This window comes from Astyanax mexicanus, chromosome 17 (assembly GCF_023375975.1).
Source record: "Astyanax mexicanus isolate ESR-SI-001 chromosome 17, AstMex3_surface, whole genome shotgun sequence".
Classification (NCBI taxonomy): domain Eukaryota; kingdom Metazoa; phylum Chordata; class Actinopteri; order Characiformes; family Acestrorhamphidae; genus Astyanax; species Astyanax mexicanus.
Genome location: NC_064424.1, coordinates 23290601 through 23310109, shown reverse-complemented (window position 1 = coordinate 23310109; position 19509 = coordinate 23290601). Strand labels below are relative to the sequence as shown.

General features: G+C 35.1%; 1 protein-coding gene across 1 annotated transcript in view; it reads left to right on the top strand.

Moving 5' to 3' along the window:
- The window catches only part of LOC103035323 (uncharacterized), a 48872-nt gene extending 30805 nt beyond the window's left edge, over positions 1-18067 (top strand). Inside the window, exons 26-40 of the mRNA XM_022676206.2 lie at positions 408-584; positions 866-1039; positions 1460-1633; positions 1810-1980; positions 3333-3503; positions 3934-4098; positions 5684-5857; positions 5939-6097; positions 6862-7044; positions 7936-8103; positions 10557-10712; positions 13334-13504; positions 13819-14010; positions 14358-14519; positions 16268-18067. Of these exons, the coding sequence (XP_022531927.2) occupies positions 408-584; positions 866-1039; positions 1460-1633; positions 1810-1980; positions 3333-3503; positions 3934-4098; positions 5684-5857; positions 5939-6097; positions 6862-7044; positions 7936-8103; positions 10557-10712; positions 13334-13504; positions 13819-14010; positions 14358-14519; positions 16268-16316 (2446 nt within the window). The 3' untranslated portion in view covers positions 16317-18067. The remainder of the gene's footprint in view (positions 1-407; positions 585-865; positions 1040-1459; positions 1634-1809; positions 1981-3332; positions 3504-3933; positions 4099-5683; positions 5858-5938; positions 6098-6861; positions 7045-7935; positions 8104-10556; positions 10713-13333; positions 13505-13818; positions 14011-14357; positions 14520-16267) is intronic.
- The last annotated feature ends 1442 nt before the right edge of the window (positions 18068-19509 follow it).

Below are 19509 nucleotides of genomic sequence, written 5' to 3'. Positions count from 1 at the left end.
TGATGATAAATGGCTTTTCCCAGCCACTATGCATGAATAAAAGAAACGTTTTTGTATTATAATTCAAATTTTCTAAGAAAATGGCCATTCAGTCACACATTCTGCCGCAGAATATAAATCTATGAGTGCAACTCTACTAAGAGTCTGCAGAGATCAGTCCTATTGGAGGGATAAGTGGAGCATGCTGGTAGGTTTTCTGACTTGGTCAGAGGGTTAATGGCTCATGCCAGTCCTGATCAATGTTGATTTTAGACCACCATCAATCCAAACAGGAGAGTGATTCAGCCTGGTAAAAAAACAACAGTTAGTTTCAGCACAGATGCACACATGAGAGCGAGCCTGAGATGACCACATTATTTATTTTAATTAAAAAGTAATTAATTTGCTTCATTCTATATTTTTTACAGTGTCAGTGATAATAACATCACAGAGAAAGGATATGCTGCTCTGGCTTCAGCTCTGAAATCAAACCCTTCATCACACCTAGTAGAGCTGGATCTCAGAGGGAATGATCCTGGAGACACAGGAGTGAAACTGATCACTGAATTACAGAAGGAACCAAACTGTAAACTGAAGACACTAAGGTGAGAATTTTTTTAGAATGCATTAACTACAAGTCTATTTTTTCATTAAGTATATATATATATGTGTGTGTGTGTGATTGTGTTTCAGCCATTTCTCATTTTCTGCAAATAAATTCTCTAAATGACAATATTTTTATTTGGAATTTGGGAGACATCTTGTCTATAGTTTATAGAATAAAACAACTATGTTCAATTTTCTCAAACATATACCTATAAATAGCAAAATCAGATAACCTGATTCAGAAACTGAATACAATACATATTTCAATACATTTTTGCAGATTGTTGAAAGATCCTGTTGGAGAGGAAATCTGCACTTCTCTGACTGAAGCTCTAGGAATAAATCCTTTAGGGCTGACCGAGCTGGATTTGAGTGGAAAAATACATTCAGACACAGAAATGAAGAAGCTTTCTGCAATGCTGGTTGATGTACACTGCAGAACTAAGATACTAAAGTCAGTATTTTCATTATTTTTCTTCAGCTAAAAAAGACTACTGAAGGTTTCTATGCTGACATTTGTTTGTAAAGATTGTTGAGTTTTCTTTTCTTTATATTAAGTAAGGAATTACCATAGTCTCCTCTTTGGGATTATATCAGACTTGTAGTTTAAATAGTTATATTTACTCACAAATAGTTTTGTTTATTTGTTTGTATTTATTGACTACAGCTTCTATATAACCATTGTCATTTTTAGTATACTTTTAAAACTTTTTTTTCACAGAGAAACCTAACATGTCATTATAAAGAGTTATTTTGCTGTAAAGTTGGATTTTGTGCATATATATTTGCATATATATATATACAAATAAGTTAAAATGTTAGAAACAATTTTGTTTCCCACTAACTGAAATCTTACTGCTTTCAATCTATGCAGACTCAATAACAACAGGATTACAGAGAAAGGCTGGGTTGATCTATTTTCAGCTCTTTGTTCAAATCCTTCACACCTGATAGAGCTGGATCTGAGTGGGAATAAACTGGGAAAATCAGGGATGCAGAAGCTTTGTAAACTCCTGAAGAACGATCAGTCCAAGCTTTTAAATCTGCAGTACGTTGTGCTTTAAAATAATACATTTTCCAAAAATGAAAATGTTATTATTGATGTTTTTATTGTGGTTGACGGGTTTAGAAAAAAACAATCTTTAATCTTTTTTTCAATCTTTTTTTTTCTAAAAAGGTAAATTAGTCAAATAAATTTTTAAAGATGCTTTTTTTTCTCTACAGGTTGTGTGACTGCAATATTACAGAAATTAGTGCTTGTTTGACTTCAGCTCTGAAATCAAACCCCTCACATCTGAAGGAGCTCGGACTAAGTAAGAATAAAGTGGGAAACTCTGGGGTGATGCAGCTCATTGATTTACTACAGAGCTCAAACTGCTTTCTAGAAAAAATAAAGTGAGTTTTTTTACGTAATTTCTGATTTTATTACATTATTACAAATTCAGTATTACATAAGTACATAAATGGTGATATGTTCTGCAAAGAAAAGAATCTGTCTTACCAAAAATTAATATGTTAAAATTGTGTGCTTAATCAGTATATCGTAAATGAAGCATGTACTATGTTTTAGGGCCCTATGTTACACTCTTTGAAAGGCACATTGCAATGCTTGTTGCTAACGTACACCCCCTCAACAGTCTTATTTTCACACCTTGCAAACCCAACGTTAAAATGGCTTGGAGTTTATTCATGTATTTATGCAGATGGGCATGGTGGTGTGGAAGTGATGTGTGTTAAGGTAAATCTGGCGAGTATCTTGGCAGCAGGAAACAGCTGTGCTACTGACTAATTAAAACAGTCAGTCGGGCAATCATATCTGGATCACCGTGAGCACTGTGCACACCAAGCAAACTACCACATACAATCGCTTCTTTACCACAGCAAAAAACACCTGACCCAGAGCCTTCAGCAAGCAACTATAAAATAAAATATACTAAAAAATATGCACAGTAACTATTACTTATATTGTTTTCTGACATTAATAAGAATTTATATGTATATTCAGTACACGGAATTTATAATTATAGCTTAAAATAGCAGATATAGACATTCTGCTGTTTGAGAATTTGACAGATGCTCATTTTCACTTATTCTCTCTCACACATCCTGCAGTTTAGGAAAGAAAAAATAAAAAGAGAGAAACTTTGACTGAACATAAATGTATTTTATTTCACCTCACTATTATTTTACTGAAATTCACTTATATGTTTTTTGTATTTGAAAAACATTGAAGCACATTGCCACCACTCTCTCGCGTCTTGTGCTGTCCATCAATTATATAAAACTTTTAAAAAATGTGAAATACACAGATCTATGAAGCTATATGTAAGCATTGGCTTCTTATCACCAGGTCACATTTATTACAATATAAAATATATTAATTAATTATTCATCTTGTCCAGTACTCTAAATGGTTTCTGGCTGTTAGAGACGCGGTGCATGCAGCATTGCCTCTGTCTTGGTAAAAAATGAAAAAGGCTATAGATATAAAACTTAGTTAAATAAACTAAAGATGAATGAGGATCTGTAAAGTTAATAAAATATTGTCAAATATAAAGGATAGGTTGAGGTTTTGGTTTGCTGTTTCCATGATTTGAAAGTGAAACTAATGTCAGTTTGTCAGTGTTGCAAACCCATCAAAATTAATGTATATTAGAAATAACAGATTCATAAAGGCAGTAAGGTATACAATACAGGAAAAATATCTTCTGGAAAGTTAATTACCGAGTTTGTTTCTGTATTTTCAGTCTCAGTTTTTGCAACATCTCTGAAGAAGGCTATGAAGCTCTGGCTTCAGCTATGAAATCAATCTCTCAACGTATGGAGCTGGATCTCAGAGGGAATGACCCTGGAGACACAGGAGTGGAGCTTCTTACTGATCTACTACAGGATCAAAACTGCACCTTGAAGACACTGAGGTGTCCGGCTTTTTTAGCAATGCTTGTATAAACAGTTATTTTAGAGATGGTTATTTCGAAATATACAGTTAAGATTGTGAATTGATATTTACTCTTGTTTTGGCCATGAAGCAAGAAATGGAATCAAAGTATTTTTTTTTAATTTTGTAAATACAGTAATAACAGTGTCAAAAAATATATATAGTTTTGCACATTTCCTATATGAAAACATGGCTAATATATACATTTTGCCAAATATTATTAAATTACATTTCCTCTTTTTTTTTTCTCAATACATTTCCAGAACATATTATTATATCTTTCAAATATAGATATAGATATATATATATATAATGTTATGTACACTTTAATGTAATGTTTGGTTACATTATATTACAATAACCAAAAAATTATCATTAAATTATAATTATTATTATTCCTTTATTTACAGACTATTGAGTGATTCTGCAGAAAAGGCCTGTGCTTTTCTAAAGACAGAGACAAACCCTTTACTGCTGAAAGAGCTGGACCTGAGTGGGAAAATACAAGGAGACTCAGAAATTAAGCAGATCTCTGATTTACTGATGGATCCACACTGCAGAATTAAGAAACTGAAGTAAATATGTTCACTCTTATTAATGAACTCTTCTACTACTCCTAATTCTCCTTCTCCAAATAATAGTTTTTTTCTGCGCTGGTATTTGCTTGGTATTTGATTTTTCATATTACCTGCCTCACACTACAGAATAACCAGGCTGATTTCAGGGTAATCATAAACAGTGGTTTTCCCAGATTATCTTGTGGTGTGTGGAGCAGTCAGGGCCACCCTGATCGTAAATCGTAAATATGAAACGTTTATTATTCACGAATAAGCAACCTGTTGCTAGAAGTGGAAAGCTGAAAATATTAGCCGAATGGCTATACAGGGTGGATTTAAATTGTGTTAATTTCAAACATGGTGTTTAAAACAATATATCGTATAATTTAGGTGTGGAGTATATATGCAGTATAGAATTCAATATATCTCTATGTACTTTTGTGTGTATTCACCTAAAGCTTGCATTGCAGTATAATCCATGTATCATTAGTTTTTTTTTTCAATTGAGAGTCCAAAATCAGAAAATGAAAAAAAAAAACAAAAATCAATACTTTGTATTTGTTTTTGAATATTATACCAATATAATTTTAGTATTATTCTGCTTTTTATTTGGTCTGATTGGCTCGACTACCAGGATGCCACCATGGCAAAATCTGGACACTGTATTAACTTAATGTAACAACAGAGCATTAATAAGCAGCAGGTTAGAAATGGAAATAATTTATGGTAATCACAGCAGCCATGAAACAGTTGAACAGTTACAGGGGCTGCTGTTGTTACTATCAGTACATTTCTAAACTGCTGCTTTTAATCCTCTGTTGTTACAGTTAGATAATAAAGTGTCCAGATTTTACCATGGTGGCGTTGCTACAGGTAGCCTAGCCTTCAGCTCCCCACTGAAAGAAGCCTCCTGTGTGTGAAGTGCTCGCTTTACTTCGCAAAGGTTTTCTGCTGCATTTTAGTTTGGTTTTTGTGACCAAAGTAACAAATACAGTAAATTCAAGTCATGAATAAAGGAAATAAACATTTACTGATGCAGAATGACTGTCTGCGTGTTACAGCAGTCAGCATTTAAAGTGGAATGGAAATCCAAATAAGAGCCGGTAAAAAAATCTAAATAAAGTTCAGCTTTTTTTTTGTTCAGTCCCATTTTTGTTTGGATTTGCTGACTGGTTAAATCCAATTCTTAAAGTGTGTACTGTTTTAATTAGGGCAGATGGTATAGTGTGGGGGATAACTAAGAATGATTTCAGGCAGAAAAATCACTAAAACATGTAAATGAAAAATGAAACTTTGTGTGGGGTCTCTGACATTTTCAACATCAGTCCAGATATTTAAAATCCTGTATTTTGAGCCAGGCATTATTGAGTGATGTATGTGTTTACAATAGGACTGGTTAAAACCTTTACAGAAGGCTTAGGGTTTTTTGTAGTATATTTATTTAGCCTTACTTTTAGAAACAAAAGTTAACACTGTTACTTTTGCTCATTTGCTTTGTTATACTTCATCTATCAATAACAGTTCTCTAAATGATGTATAGCTGATTATGTTGAAAATGTGGATGGAAATGGGTAATAATTAAAGTATTGTACTCTCTCTGCAGGCTGAACAGCAGCAGTATTACAGGTGAAGGCTGTGCTGCTCTATCATCAGCTCTTAAATCTAATCCTTCACACCTGAAGCAGCTGGATCTGAGTGGGAATGAACTAGGAAATGATGGAGTGACTCAGATATCTCACTTACTGAAGATGCAAAACTGCAAACTTGCACAAATAAAGTTAGTACGAAATCAGTCTTGACACCGATATAAAACATAAAAAATTAAAAAGTTTTACCTGTAAAACTCTCTTTTCCCCAGTCTCTCTGATTGTAGTGTAAAAGAGGAAGGATATGCTGCTCTAGCTTCAGCTCTAAAATCAAAACCTTCATCACACCTGATAGAGTTGGATCTCAGAGGAAATTATCCTGGAGACACAGGAGTGAAGAATCTAACAAAGTTTCCAAACTGTAAACTAAAGTAAGAGAAACCAGTTTTTTTTGCTGCACAATAAACGGTTCAGCTGTGTTTTCTCCATGGGCAGATCCATGAGGCTGCAATAAACATACTTCATATCAATCAGGGTATTTTTGTAAGCTAGATTTATGAACATTGGTCCACTAGCATAAGAGCATTGGGCCTTATTGATCAACAATTCTTAAAAAGATATCCTTATTAAAACCCAGTTACAGCTGTGGAAAACTAACAAAAAATGATAAGTTTCTTGAATTTTACCAAATTAAAAAAACCTCTGGAATATAAAAAAGTGTGGGTATAACCAGGGTTATTCCACCAAATATTGAGTACTGAACTCTTAAACTATATGAATATTAACTTATTTTTGATTTGCATTATTAGAGATCTGAACGCTCTTTTGTTATTTTAGTCATTTCTCATTTTCTGCAAATAAATGGTCTAAAATATTTTTTTTTTGGAATTTGGGAGAAATATTGTCTCATAGAATAAAACAAAAAATTTTAATGTTACTTAAACATGTACCAATAAAAAGCAAAATCAGATAAACTGATTCAGAAACTGTTGTTGTCTCTTAAATTGTTTCCAGAGCTTTATATAACCAATGTTTTGTTATTTAGGGTTTATTTAGTTCACTAAAGCAATGGGATCCATCGTTATAAGAAAAGCGTGAACTGTGCTTCCAAAAGAAGGCCCTTTTTTGTTTGTTGAATAAGGCACAATCAGATCAACTCAGAACAATTCAGTATTGAAACATGTTTTCTTCACAGGCTATTGAAGACTGCTGCTGCAGAGGAAGCCTATACTTCTCTTTCTTCAGCTCTAGGAAAGGATGTCTTACTGCAGACAGAGCTGAACCTGAGCAGGAATCCAGCAGGACTTTCAGGAGATTCCAGAGTTAAACGACTGTGTGATTTACTGCAGGATACACACTGCAAACTGAAGAAACTACAGTCAGTATTCTCTTTTGTTTCAGTAATAATAAATGCACATCACAGTGAAAAGTTCTGTTTAAACGGCCTAAATTGTGCAGTGTTGTGTATATAACTCTAACTTAAACTTAGTTGCAGAGTGTAATAAATGTTTCAGGCAGATTAGTTTCTCTTTCTCGTTTTCTGGCTTTCACAGACATATTTGGTCTCTTTCCAGCTTCTGCCAGAGTGTCTGTATGTTAGTTTGTAAAGAATGAACCAGTAGTCATTGTAGAACTGTTAGAACTAAAGGTTGGAAAGCAGGTCGCAGTTCTCGCAAGCGTTGGTTGCGGCCGCCTCGGAAAACTTACAGAGTCTGGTTTGAGCTCAGAGGAGCCCAGCACAGACACGAGAGAACCACTATTCCTCCTATTACACCTCAATGCAGCGCTGCAGTGAGTTTCAAGCTGTAATTTCAATTCTTTAAAAATATCAAAAATCAAGGAAATCCTACCTAGCGGGGCTTTAAAAGATAAAATTATAATAATAAACTGTGTGTAGTACATTGTTGTAGTATCAATAGTCTGAAGCAAATGATTCTAAATACATGATCTAATTTCATTGTAGAGTCTAAGCTCAGAACAAACTTTATATTTGACCACTTGCGAGTGTATTGGTGAGAAATAATTATCTGAGAAGTCACCAATTAATTAACTGTTTGGATTCCATTTCACCTAACCCTTTTATATAATATGAATAAATATATCTGCACAAAATAATACAGTAAAAACAAATATTTTGAAGCATTTGTCTATTTAGGAAATCTTCTTAAAAATAACCTTTTTCACTTCAATGTTTTTTTAAGTAACCACATAAGTGCATTTATTGAAATTTTGAGTATTTTACAGTTCTGTCCTGATCACTTATTTTTAGGATCAACAATGATGATCTAACAGAGAAAAGCTGTTCAGCTTTAGCCACAGTTCTAACTTCATCCAGTCTGAGAGAACTGGACCTGAGTAACAATAACCTGCAGGATTCCGGAGTGGACTTCCTCTGCAGTGCACTGAAGAATCATCACTGTAAACTAGAGACTCTAAGGTAATATCTACTGGGAGACATTTCTTTTATTATTCTTGTAATTATAGTAAATGTGACTGAATTTCCTGATCGGTTGAGTTTTAGTTCATGGTGCTTTGTGTGTACTGCAGTGTGAGAGGGGAAGCAATGTCTGATTAACTGCCCAAACGAGTTGCGAATGAGCAGTTGGGCACGAGGAGGGATTTCTGACATGCCAGAAATGTTGGTCAATTGTCTCACAGTGTGAGCTAAGAGTCAAATCACATCGTCTCAGCTACCTGCGAGTCCATGTAAACAGTAAATTCACTAGTGTTACAAATCAACACTGAGGGCCCTATAGTACACCCTATCGTTAAGGTTCACTAGTGTTCCACCTTTTCTCCATTTGTGAATAATAGCTCTCACTGTGGTCCTTAGAAGTGTCTTTGTAACCTTTTACAAACTGATAGATGATTCATGACTTGTGTTTGATATTTTTTTATTTAAAAATGTGTTCATGTATTTTAAATAGCTGCTATATGTTGTCAGACAGGTTTTATTTAAATGATTTCTTGATTCTACAGGTCATGGTTGTGGTTAGTAGTTAAATTGAACTCAACTTTTCTAAAATATTCATCACTGGCAATTTATGGGGGGCAAACACTTTTTCACAAAGGGACAGATTTTTATCTTAATAAATGAAATAATTTAAAAGGTGCTTTATAACTGTTTGATATTTTGTAAAGCACGTTTTATATTTGTTTGATATTGAAGTTTGTTTAACAATATAAAAAACGTAATCAATTTGCTTAATTAAATAACGCATTACTAATTCCCAGTTAATTGTAACTGGTAAAGCCAGGTAGACATTGTGCATTTTTTTTAATCAGGTGCATTGTGGAGAGCTCACACTGCATGTTTGTATTGTTTGTTGTGTACAAACAACGCCTGTGATTCATATGCTTACAATGTACGGTCTGACTGACATGCTGAGACACACTGCACATCTAACGCAGCTCGTAGGCGGAGTTCTTTCTGCATACAAGCACTCGGTTCAGCACATAGACTGTATATAAAGATGGACGCCGTGTCGCCGTTCCCATTCATTCAATGAAAATGAAGCCAAAATCTTCCGCCATTTTCGCGATTCTGAGAGCAGAGTCTGCGCAGTAGAGTCCAGAGGAGGGAAAAAGACTGTGGAGAGCTCCTACTCATTTAAATAACCCCGCCCCTGAGGGCTGCCTCGCGGTCACAGACTGCAGAGCGGAACTGACGGTCTGTTATTGGTCCCGCCCATAACCAGCCCTTTTACAATAACCACACCTTTTTTGAACAGAGCTGAATAACGTTTTAAAAAAAGAATTCTGTGGGGATATAAGAATTTGACAATATAAAAAAGGTTACACTAGCTGCTGCATTTAAATAACGGAGGTAGAATTACAGCATATTATAAAAAAACTGATTGAAAGTTGTCTGTTTTGCCATTGAAACCTATGGGGGTGGGTGGGGTTACACAGCTTTCTGCAGCCGAACAGCAGGGGGCGCCCGACCTGTGGTGGCTTCACTTTTGAGAGACGATGCTCTGTCCAGCTATATACAGTCTATGGTTCAGCAGAACATGTCGACCTGCAAAATGTTGAGAAAGCGCATAACTTCGGTAACTTGTGCCCTGTTGTGCGCTCCACAAAAAAAAAATACAAGTACATGGACTCGCAGGTGGCTGAGACAATGTGGATGCTACAGTTTGTCCACTTAGGTATGGTGCTACTTCATTGTACACAGCATTGTACACAGACTGTGTTTTCCTTTGATTTTTTCCGCTGGTTAATTAAATATCCAGTATATCAGTATGTAACAGTGTATGCAATCTACAAAACTGGTTTTCCTCTTTTATATTATATGTAGATGGATGAAATGAATGGATTTTGTGATCTGTTGCGCATATCATTTGAGGATTCCATCTTTCTCCTAGAAAACATTTCTCCACATATCCAGAAGCAAGATATACATATGAAAAAGGCCATCACTTCACAAGAAAGGGTTTTTATGGGTATATTTGAAATGAATATTGGGAAAACAGGTTGTCACGTTACGAAATCAGCTCGCAAGGCAGCTCACACTGTGAGACAAGCTACCAAAATTTCTGGCATGTCAGAAATCCCTTATTACGTCCTACTGTTTGGGCAGTTAATCGGACCTCTCTTCCCCTCTCACACTGCCCGAAAAACAACACACTAAGATTCGGCCTGGTCATGAAATTCAGTCGCATCTATATATCTAAATATATATGTTAGCCTGACAACATTAACACCTAATAGCTGTCAGGGTGCCGAAGGACCTAGAGTGACTGCTTGTCTCCTGAAATCTCCTCCACTTTTAAGATTGTTCTTTTGTGACAGTTTATTCTTTGGAATGTCCCAAAAATGCCTGTGATTATCATTGTTATACATACATAAGGTGTATACTCACAAAGACATTTTCATTTTTTTCTTTAGCCTTTCATTTTGCAGTGTAACAGAGAGAGGATATGCAGCTCTAGCAAAAGCTCTGCAATCAAACTCCTCATTACACCTACAGTTGGATCTCAGAGGGAACGATCCTGGAGATACAGGAGTGAGGGAGATCACCCACTGTAACCTGAAAACACTAAGGTGAGAGACACATCTTCCGTTCCTACATTCTATATTGATCAGCTGTGGGTTTTACATGGGAAGATTGATGAAGCTGAATTACACTAACTTACACTAACGTGGCTTATGCAACTTACTGCATGACACAAACAATAAACACTAATACAAACTATGGTAAGACAGTTACTGGTAAAAATGCTAAATGTGGGAAATTACATGTGATAAACCATGAATCGTGATCTATGTTCCTTACTACGATATAGTAAAAATATTTTTTTATGAAATTTATATTACAAGAGATTTAAATAGAGATCTTATTACCTGACTATTATTCACAAGAGATACAGTTAGGCCTTTAAATATTGAAACAGTGACACAATCTTCATGATTTGGGCTCTGCATGAACAAAAATATCCTATGAAGCGTTTAAGAATTATCTTAATTATTAATTGTTTTAGGAGTGGCCAAATCAACAGTTTGGTACATTCTGTTGAAAAAGTCCACAAAAGACAGCAGTGATGGATGATCACAGAATCCCTTTATGGGGGAAATAAAAACCCTACACAACATCCACTCAAGTGAAAAACACTCTTCAGGAAGTAGGTGTATCTCAGTGTAGCATAAAGAGAAGACTTCATGAGAGGAAATACAGAGAGTTCACCACAAGGTGCAAATCATTTATAGATTAGATAAGGCCAGATTAGACTTTACCAAAAAAACATCTTAAGAAACCATCCCAGTTCTGCAACAGTATTCTTTGGGCAGATGAAACTAAGATCAGTCTGTACCAGAATGATGGGAAGGAAAAAAGTATGGAGAAGGCTTGGAATGGCTTGAGACAATGCTCACCACATCCCCTGTAAAACATGGTGGTGGATGAGCGTGCATGGCTTCCAGTGGCACTGGGACAGTAGTGTTTATTGAAGATGTGACAGAAGACAAAAGTACAAGAATGACTTCTGAAGGGAACAAGGATATACTTTCTGCTCAGATTCAACCAAATGCAGCAGGGTTTGCTGGATGGTGCTTCATAGTACAGATGGACAATGATCCAAATCCAGGAATTGTTAAGGTTACGAAATTGACTATTCTGCAGTGGCCTGGTCAATCTGCAGATCTGAACCCGATCGAGCAGCATTTCAATTGCTTAAGACAAACGAAAGGCAGAAAGACCCTCAAACAAGTAACAACTGAAGATGCTGCAGTAAAGGCCTGGTAGAGCATCATAAAGGAGGAAACCCAGTGTTTAGAGATGTACATGAATTTCAGAGTTCAGGCAGTCATTGCCTGCAAAGGATTCTCAATAAAGTGTTAAAATGATCATTTTATTTATGGTAAAGTTCATTTGTCCAGTCACTTTTAAACCCCTGAGATGTGGAGACTTTTTAGAGAAATTGTTGTAATTCCTAAACTCTTCATAGGAAATTTTTGTTCAATCCCTTGGATTAAACCTGACAGTCTACACTTCAGTTATTCAAAGCCTAAATCATGAAGATTATTGAATTGTCCAAATATTTTTGGGCCTAACTGTATATTCAACACTGTGCTCTCTACATTGACATTAAGTCAGAGTTGAATTTCTACAAATCAAAGCATGCAAAGCTGTCAATATTGTTTTTACTCATTTCCTCACTTGTGTGGACACTCAAGATAAAGTATTAGGCTTACCCAGGCTTAACTAATGTTGTTATCACATACTCTGCCCCATCTTCATATTGCTTCACATTGTTTTTAGTTGTTGTTGCTGTTTTTGCATTTTTTAGGTAAGACGTAAACTAATTTACTAACTATTTTGGACACACAAACTTACATTGCCATTAAAGTATTAGTGTCAATAGTATTTCACTCTAGAAATTATCTAATTAAAAAAAATCTGTTCATCTTAGTACATTTTTATTCTTAGTACAAATTTATTTATGTTTCATTAGACAAGAAAGTGCTGGATAAGAACAGCAGCTTTGCCCATGTTCTAGTCCCTGCATATTATAAATCTAGAGATACAGTTGTATTCAAAATAAATACTTCCCCATAAATCTCTCAATTTGTCATGTTTTTATAATATCTGAAATTCCATTTGCTTTTTACATTTTATTTAAGTGGTATGTGCACTTGGTATTAGGCATAAAGTTCATTTTAATTCAATTAAAATTGTATTCATATTTATAAAAATTAATTTATATAGGCATTTTTATAACCAACGTTGTCATAAAGTAGCTTTACAAAGATAATTGTCCTGAGTATGAGTAAATACCATGCTGGCAACATATTGGCAACAGCGGTAAGGGAAAACTTTCTCACACCAAGAGGAAGAAACTTTGAGAGGAACCCAGACAGTACAAACAAATAACAGAACAACTGTGCAGAGAGATAATGGAGAGCCATAGCTAATGTAGAAACAGGTTTTGAGTTATGAGTGTGAGTAGGTGGTGGACACATGCTCAGTGTTAAAGTCCAGACAGTGTCACTTTAAATTCCCTTTAACAGCCAGGTGCACTCTGACATTGGCGTGTTGGTATTTAATAGTGCTGCACTTTTGCACATTTCAGCAGAGGGTACTGACCCATGCATTCATGCTGTGAAGGTGTGCCAGCAACTCATTTAAAAAGTTATTAATTTAACTGTTCATTTATTCTCTTTTGTAGACTATTGAAAAGTGAAGCTGCAGAACAGGCCTTCAGGCGTATTGAAAAACAACTGAAAATAAACCCTTTACTGGAGAGGGAGCTGGACCTGAGCAAGAAGAAACCTAAATATAATGTCATGCAGCTCTCTGAGCTATTGGAAGATCCACACTGCAGACTGCAGAAACTTAGGTAAGGAGTTAATATAAAGGTGTAATTCTGCCAAAATCCACTTTTTCTTGTTCTTTGAGTAATGCAATAGGTCTCTCTCAGTTGTATACGCATGCTGCATATGAAACTCTTCCTTAACCTCCATTGTCTGAGGAACAAATGGTTAGAATTTGTCTACTGAACACCACCATCGAAGTACAACTGAGATACGTAGCTGTGTATTTTTAGAACAGTTCTGTTTATACTAGTTAGAGGTAAAAATCCACCCCTCATCTATTGTGAGAGTAATTTATGTGTTCAACTTTATATGTTTACTTTTTTGTCTGCCTTTCCAGGATATATAAATCTGAGGGGGTGTTTAATGCTGGTATGACAGAGCAAGACTGTGCTACTTTGGTTTCTGCTTTGATTAAAAACCCCTCACACTTGAGAGAGCTGGATCTGAATGGGAATAAACTACATCAGTCAGCACTGCGAAAGCTCTGTGATCTACTGAAGAATCCTCTCTGTAGACTGGAGAAACTGAAGTAAGTAGTTGTGTCATTTGTGTTTTTATATCTGTCATGTTCCCATCCTGTCCCTTGTATTTTCTCATTATTTTTCTTTTTATAATAATAATAATAATAATAATAATAATAATAATTATTATTATTATTATTAGTAGTAGTAGTAGTAGTAGTAGTAGTAGAAGCAGCAGTAATGGAATTTATTTTCTTTGAATTTAAATAAATATTTTCTGATTATAATTATTAAACGCATACATTTTATTTTCTTCTTCACATTAAAGTGCATGGCTAAACATATTGTAATTTATTTTTATTTTTTAAATTAATGTTCAAGAAAAAGAAATAAACAGTCAGTCTATTTTTATCAGGCTTAAGAACTGCAGTATAGAAGAGGAAGGCTGTGCTGCTCTGGTTTTAGCACTACCTTCAAACCACTCACAACTGAAAGAGCTGGATCTATCTGGAAATCCACTGGGAAAGTCTGTGGAAAAGCTTGCTGAACTGCTAAAGGAGTCAGGATGTGTGCTCAGGTAGGAAAACATGAATAACATTTAATAACATTTTAATTGCAAAAGATAATGTTACATTGTGTGCCAGATTTATAACATTCACTTATGTAATCATGCAACGTGTTCAGCTCAGTAATAATGTCATATTACTCGCCATTGCAGTGCTCTCTCTGTCACAGTGTTTCTGCATGTATGTTACTGTTAAAGAAAATTACAAATCTATAAATAAAACAAAGAAAATATAAACAGTAAAATTTGGTTTATAAACAATGAACCAAAAAAATACAAAAAACAGTACACCCACAAAATAGTGGGGAGATAAATAAATACATTTATATACATTTTTAACACTGCATATGTGAAGAGGAAAAGATTCTACATAATCATGATAATATAGGACAATTTGAAAAAGAGGTATTTCATGCTGTACCAAACGGGAATCATTTTAATAAATGTGTTCTTAAACCAGAGTAAGAATCAGAAGTCAGTGTAAGTTACTATTTATGTTAATTAAACGATAAACAAGAAAGACATTTACAGTCGTTGGTTTATTACTGAAAGTGTCGACTGCAACCACACCTAAATAACAACAGGCTAGTTAGCTAACACGCTAACAGGCATAAACGAGCATTGGGGCTGAATACACACACACAGCAAGTCCCCTTCTCTCTCCACCTCCACACACACACACACACACACACAAACACACAGCAAGCCTCTATTCTTCTGCTCCTTACACACACACACACACACACACACACACAGCAAGCCCCCTTCTCTCTCCACCTCCACACACACACACACACACATCAAGCCTCTCTTCTTCTGCTCCTTACACACACACACACACACACACAGCAAGCCTCTCTTCTTCTGCTCCTTAAACACACATACAGCGAGCCCCCTTCTTTCTCTACACCTCACACAAACACAGCAAGTCCCCCTTCTTCTGTTCCTCACACACACACTCACTTAGCACGACACATCTCTAGATTCTGTGGTAAATAAATATGTTCAGAACCCTAAACGTTTTATTCTGTGTACATTTTCCCGCTGACCATCACTGGATCCTCTAATCCTATGAGATCATTCAGGAGTCTGAATTAGAATAATGCTAGCTTTAGGCTAATGTGACAGTGAACTGAACTGACACCACAGCATATTACACCCAGTTGATCCAAATAATGAACTAACTGCCCTCACTGAGGCGAGCAGAGAATGATACAGCAGGAAATTACTAAACACTGTGGCACACTTTACCAGTGTAGCTGAGAAAAGTGGTATTGTGTTTAATTAGAGGTGGCTGTTCTATGTGCTAATCTATCAGTATGAGCACTAGTCATACTGGTCCAATACCACCCTGCTTATACTGACAGACCAGCTAGACCATCAAAGTCAAATTATATAATTTGCTGTGCTGGAGATACTCAACCAGCATGTTTATTCCGCAGCAAGTTAGTAATGTGGGTTACAGTAAAGTCTATTACAAGTTTATGTTCTTTATGCAGTGAAATAAATGAGAGAAGTTTGGTATTTTTTTAGTACATTAAGCCACTATAATAGGTTTTAATAGGTACATTATAATATGTTTTAGTGAGAAGAAAACATATGTTAAATGTTTTTGACGGTTTCACTGTTGGTTCTTTATTGAGCTAGGTTAGCTCTGTGGTTTTGGCAGGGCTGGTTCTAGTGTGGCATGAGGGGGCTGTTTTTTTTGTTTTTTTTTTTACACTTTTTTAACAATTTCTTTGCTCTTATTTTTCTCACAGAGTGGATCAAGCCATACGAAACAAACTTGTTGTTTCATCATGTATCTAATGTTGGAGCAACAAAGAGAATAAGAAACTTCAACATGTTGAACAGGACATTGGTCAAAATGCAGAGGGACTTGCTGAAGTTAATCAGAATTAACAGAAACAGGAACAGAGTGCATTTGTTGATGGGAAGGGAATCAGAATGACAAACCCAAGATTTCAGACCCAGGTTCAAAGATCCTTAGATATCACCTGGCTCCCACTGAAGAGTGCCTTTAACTTTAAAGGCAACAACTGGATATTCAGGGAGCCAATGTGTAACGTTCTAATGGGCTTTTCTCTCTTTTTTTAAACTCTGTTTATGTGGGTTTTTAATGCACAAACTTACATTTCTTCCAGTGCAATCAGAATGTATATTAAATATATTTGTATTTTCCAAGGGTACAATATTACCCTTCTCATGAGTTGTATTCTGTTCAACAAAAGCTTTATCTGGCAGCAGATTGTTATCAAATCTCCATGTCTTAAGTACATGTTTTTTGGCCAGTGACAACTGCAAGACCACTGGGCTATGGTCTGAACAATTGCTTCGTAATCACAATATTTAACTTCTGACTGATTAAACCTCCAGGGGTCTACTACTTTGTTTGTGCATAAACCAGATTTTGAAGTGTGATAATCCAGCAAATCAAACTGTTATCCAATAACACCATGAAATCCTTGAAGAACACATTCCACACTGTTAGTAAGTATCAAGTGGTATTATTGCATTATTTTAGGATGGATGGAAAAGAACACCGACACTTTAGCTCAGATTTGAGCATTTGTTTCTCCTGCCTGTATTAAAATGCACACAGGACAGACAGTCTTCAGTTATCTGGCATGCTCTTGCTCTCTGTCAGCTCCCCATTTCCTTAAGATGGCATTTTTTTGGAGAGCTGGACTTTTATGAATTATGTTTTATGTTTACAATTATGTATAACAATATAGCTCCCTTTAGCGCAACATACCTGTATTAAAATGCACACAGGACAGACAGGCTTCAGTTAGCTCACATGGTCTTGCTCTCTGGTTACGAGGCTGGCACATTACACAAACACACAGAAAACTTACACTACTTCTTTTAAATAAACACATACATTATTTTGTCATATTAAGCAAAATAAGAATTTAAAAGAGCAAAAAAAACTGTAGTGACTGGTTAGCATCTGGATTTTCATTTCTTATTTAGCATTCCAACTTAAAAATTCCACCTTAACACAGTTCGCACTAAACCAGAGAGTAAAACAGCCCTAAATACAAATAAAACCGTGTTTTACTGGAAATAAACAACATCAACATGTCACTAAATAATGATTTGATTGAATTAACCACTTGTGTGTCGAAATTAGAATATATATTGCAGTATATGCGCACAACATTACAGAGCAGCACCATCACATACCTACTCTTAATCCTCTGTGTCATGGTGTTGCCCTCAGGCAACAAACCACTTTTTTGATTATTACACCATCTTTTTAATTTTTATAATGTTCTTTTTTGTCACAAAATGTCTCAAAACATAACATTTATTCATTTTTTGTTTACTTACTAAAACAGTAGCTTCAGGGCACCATTATGCAGATACATCTACACATTGTTCAGAATAATGCTAATCTGTGCCATTAAGGGTCCTTTGTCTTTTACAGAGAGAGGACGAGATTTGGGAAGGCAGCTTACTTTTTCCTTCACTCAGAAAGGAGCTGCAGAGACTCTTCCCATATTTACCGGTTATATTAATCCATATAAATAATTTTTTGTAGATTATTGGACCAATAAAACAAATCAATTTGAGGGATCTACAACAATTTATATATATATATATATATTTATATATATATATATATATATATATATATATATATAAATATATATATATTTAAATATATATATATATGTATATATATATATATATATATATATATATATTTAAATTTGAAAACAAGATGACTATTATAAAGCATATTTCGGAGACCTATAAGTTATCAAATTGTGACTGGTGGGTTTTTATTTTACCAGCAGTGCAGGCATTTACTGTGAGGAGTTTTAATTATGGGAAGTTGGCACTATAAAAGGAAGTAAAAGGGTTAAATGGTGGCGTGTTCCTCTACAGTTCGTGGTGTGGTGGATCGGTTTAGGTATAACAGATGGTGTTATTTTTGGGGTGTAGAGTGCTTTTGATGTGTGAATGAACTGGGTGATTACGTTGTAGTGATAAAATCAAAGTGATGTGCTTTTCCGTGTTGTGGAATCGGAAGCGTCCTCATCTATTCATATCTACCATTTTCACCTATAAGGTATTGCAGGTATGCATGTTGCCTTGTCATAATTTTTTTGTTAAAGTATTTTATAAACATTGAGTCACCTTGCCTGCGACTCTCATTCCTCCAATTTGTCGTGCTGCATAATCCTGTTATATATTTTAGTGTGCTTTATATTTTGTTAGTGTTTTTGTTTGATACTAGTCATATATATATATTTTTTTTTATCTATTTTTTTTACTGGAATAGACCACGTTAATTTGGTTTCCCAGCCAATTTCCTCTCCATAGCGCTGCTGCTGCTTCCTGAATGTATTGGTTGCTACACACTGTATTTCAGTTTCAATTGCCCCTGTTTAGTGGTCCTTAGTGGGGCACATTACGTGGCTGCTACATTGTTGACCGACTCTTTCGATTGTTGGTTTTTCTGTTTATTTTAAAGGAACAAGTGGGGTGCGTCTTGCCGCAGTCTCTTTTTTTTGTTGTTGTTGATTTGTGATTTTTTTTTTGTTTTGTGTTGATTCTTTCATTTTCCTTTTCAGGAATTCATTATTCTATATTTTTGTGAATTTTTGGTTAAGTTTGAGTTGCCTAATTCTGTAAGTTTGCGTTGATTTCTTTTTTCTGCTAAATGTAATTTTATCGCTATTTTTGCTATCTTTGATATGTGGAGGTAATTTTTTTATTGTTTTGGATTCTCGTATTTATTTTCTTTAGCTGTTATATTTGGAGGTAATTTAGTAAAAAGTTTTTGCATTTGTTTTTTTTTTAAAGATTATTTTTGTTGGAATATTTGTGTGGGTTTTTTTTTTTGGGGGGGGGGCAATTTAATTTATTTGGGATTTTTTTTTTCTTGAATTGTTTCAGTTCTGCTGTTGAGTTACTTTTTGGATTTTTTGTCACACTGTGATTTGTGATAGTTGCAGACAAGTATTTAATTAAATTATTGTCTAGATGT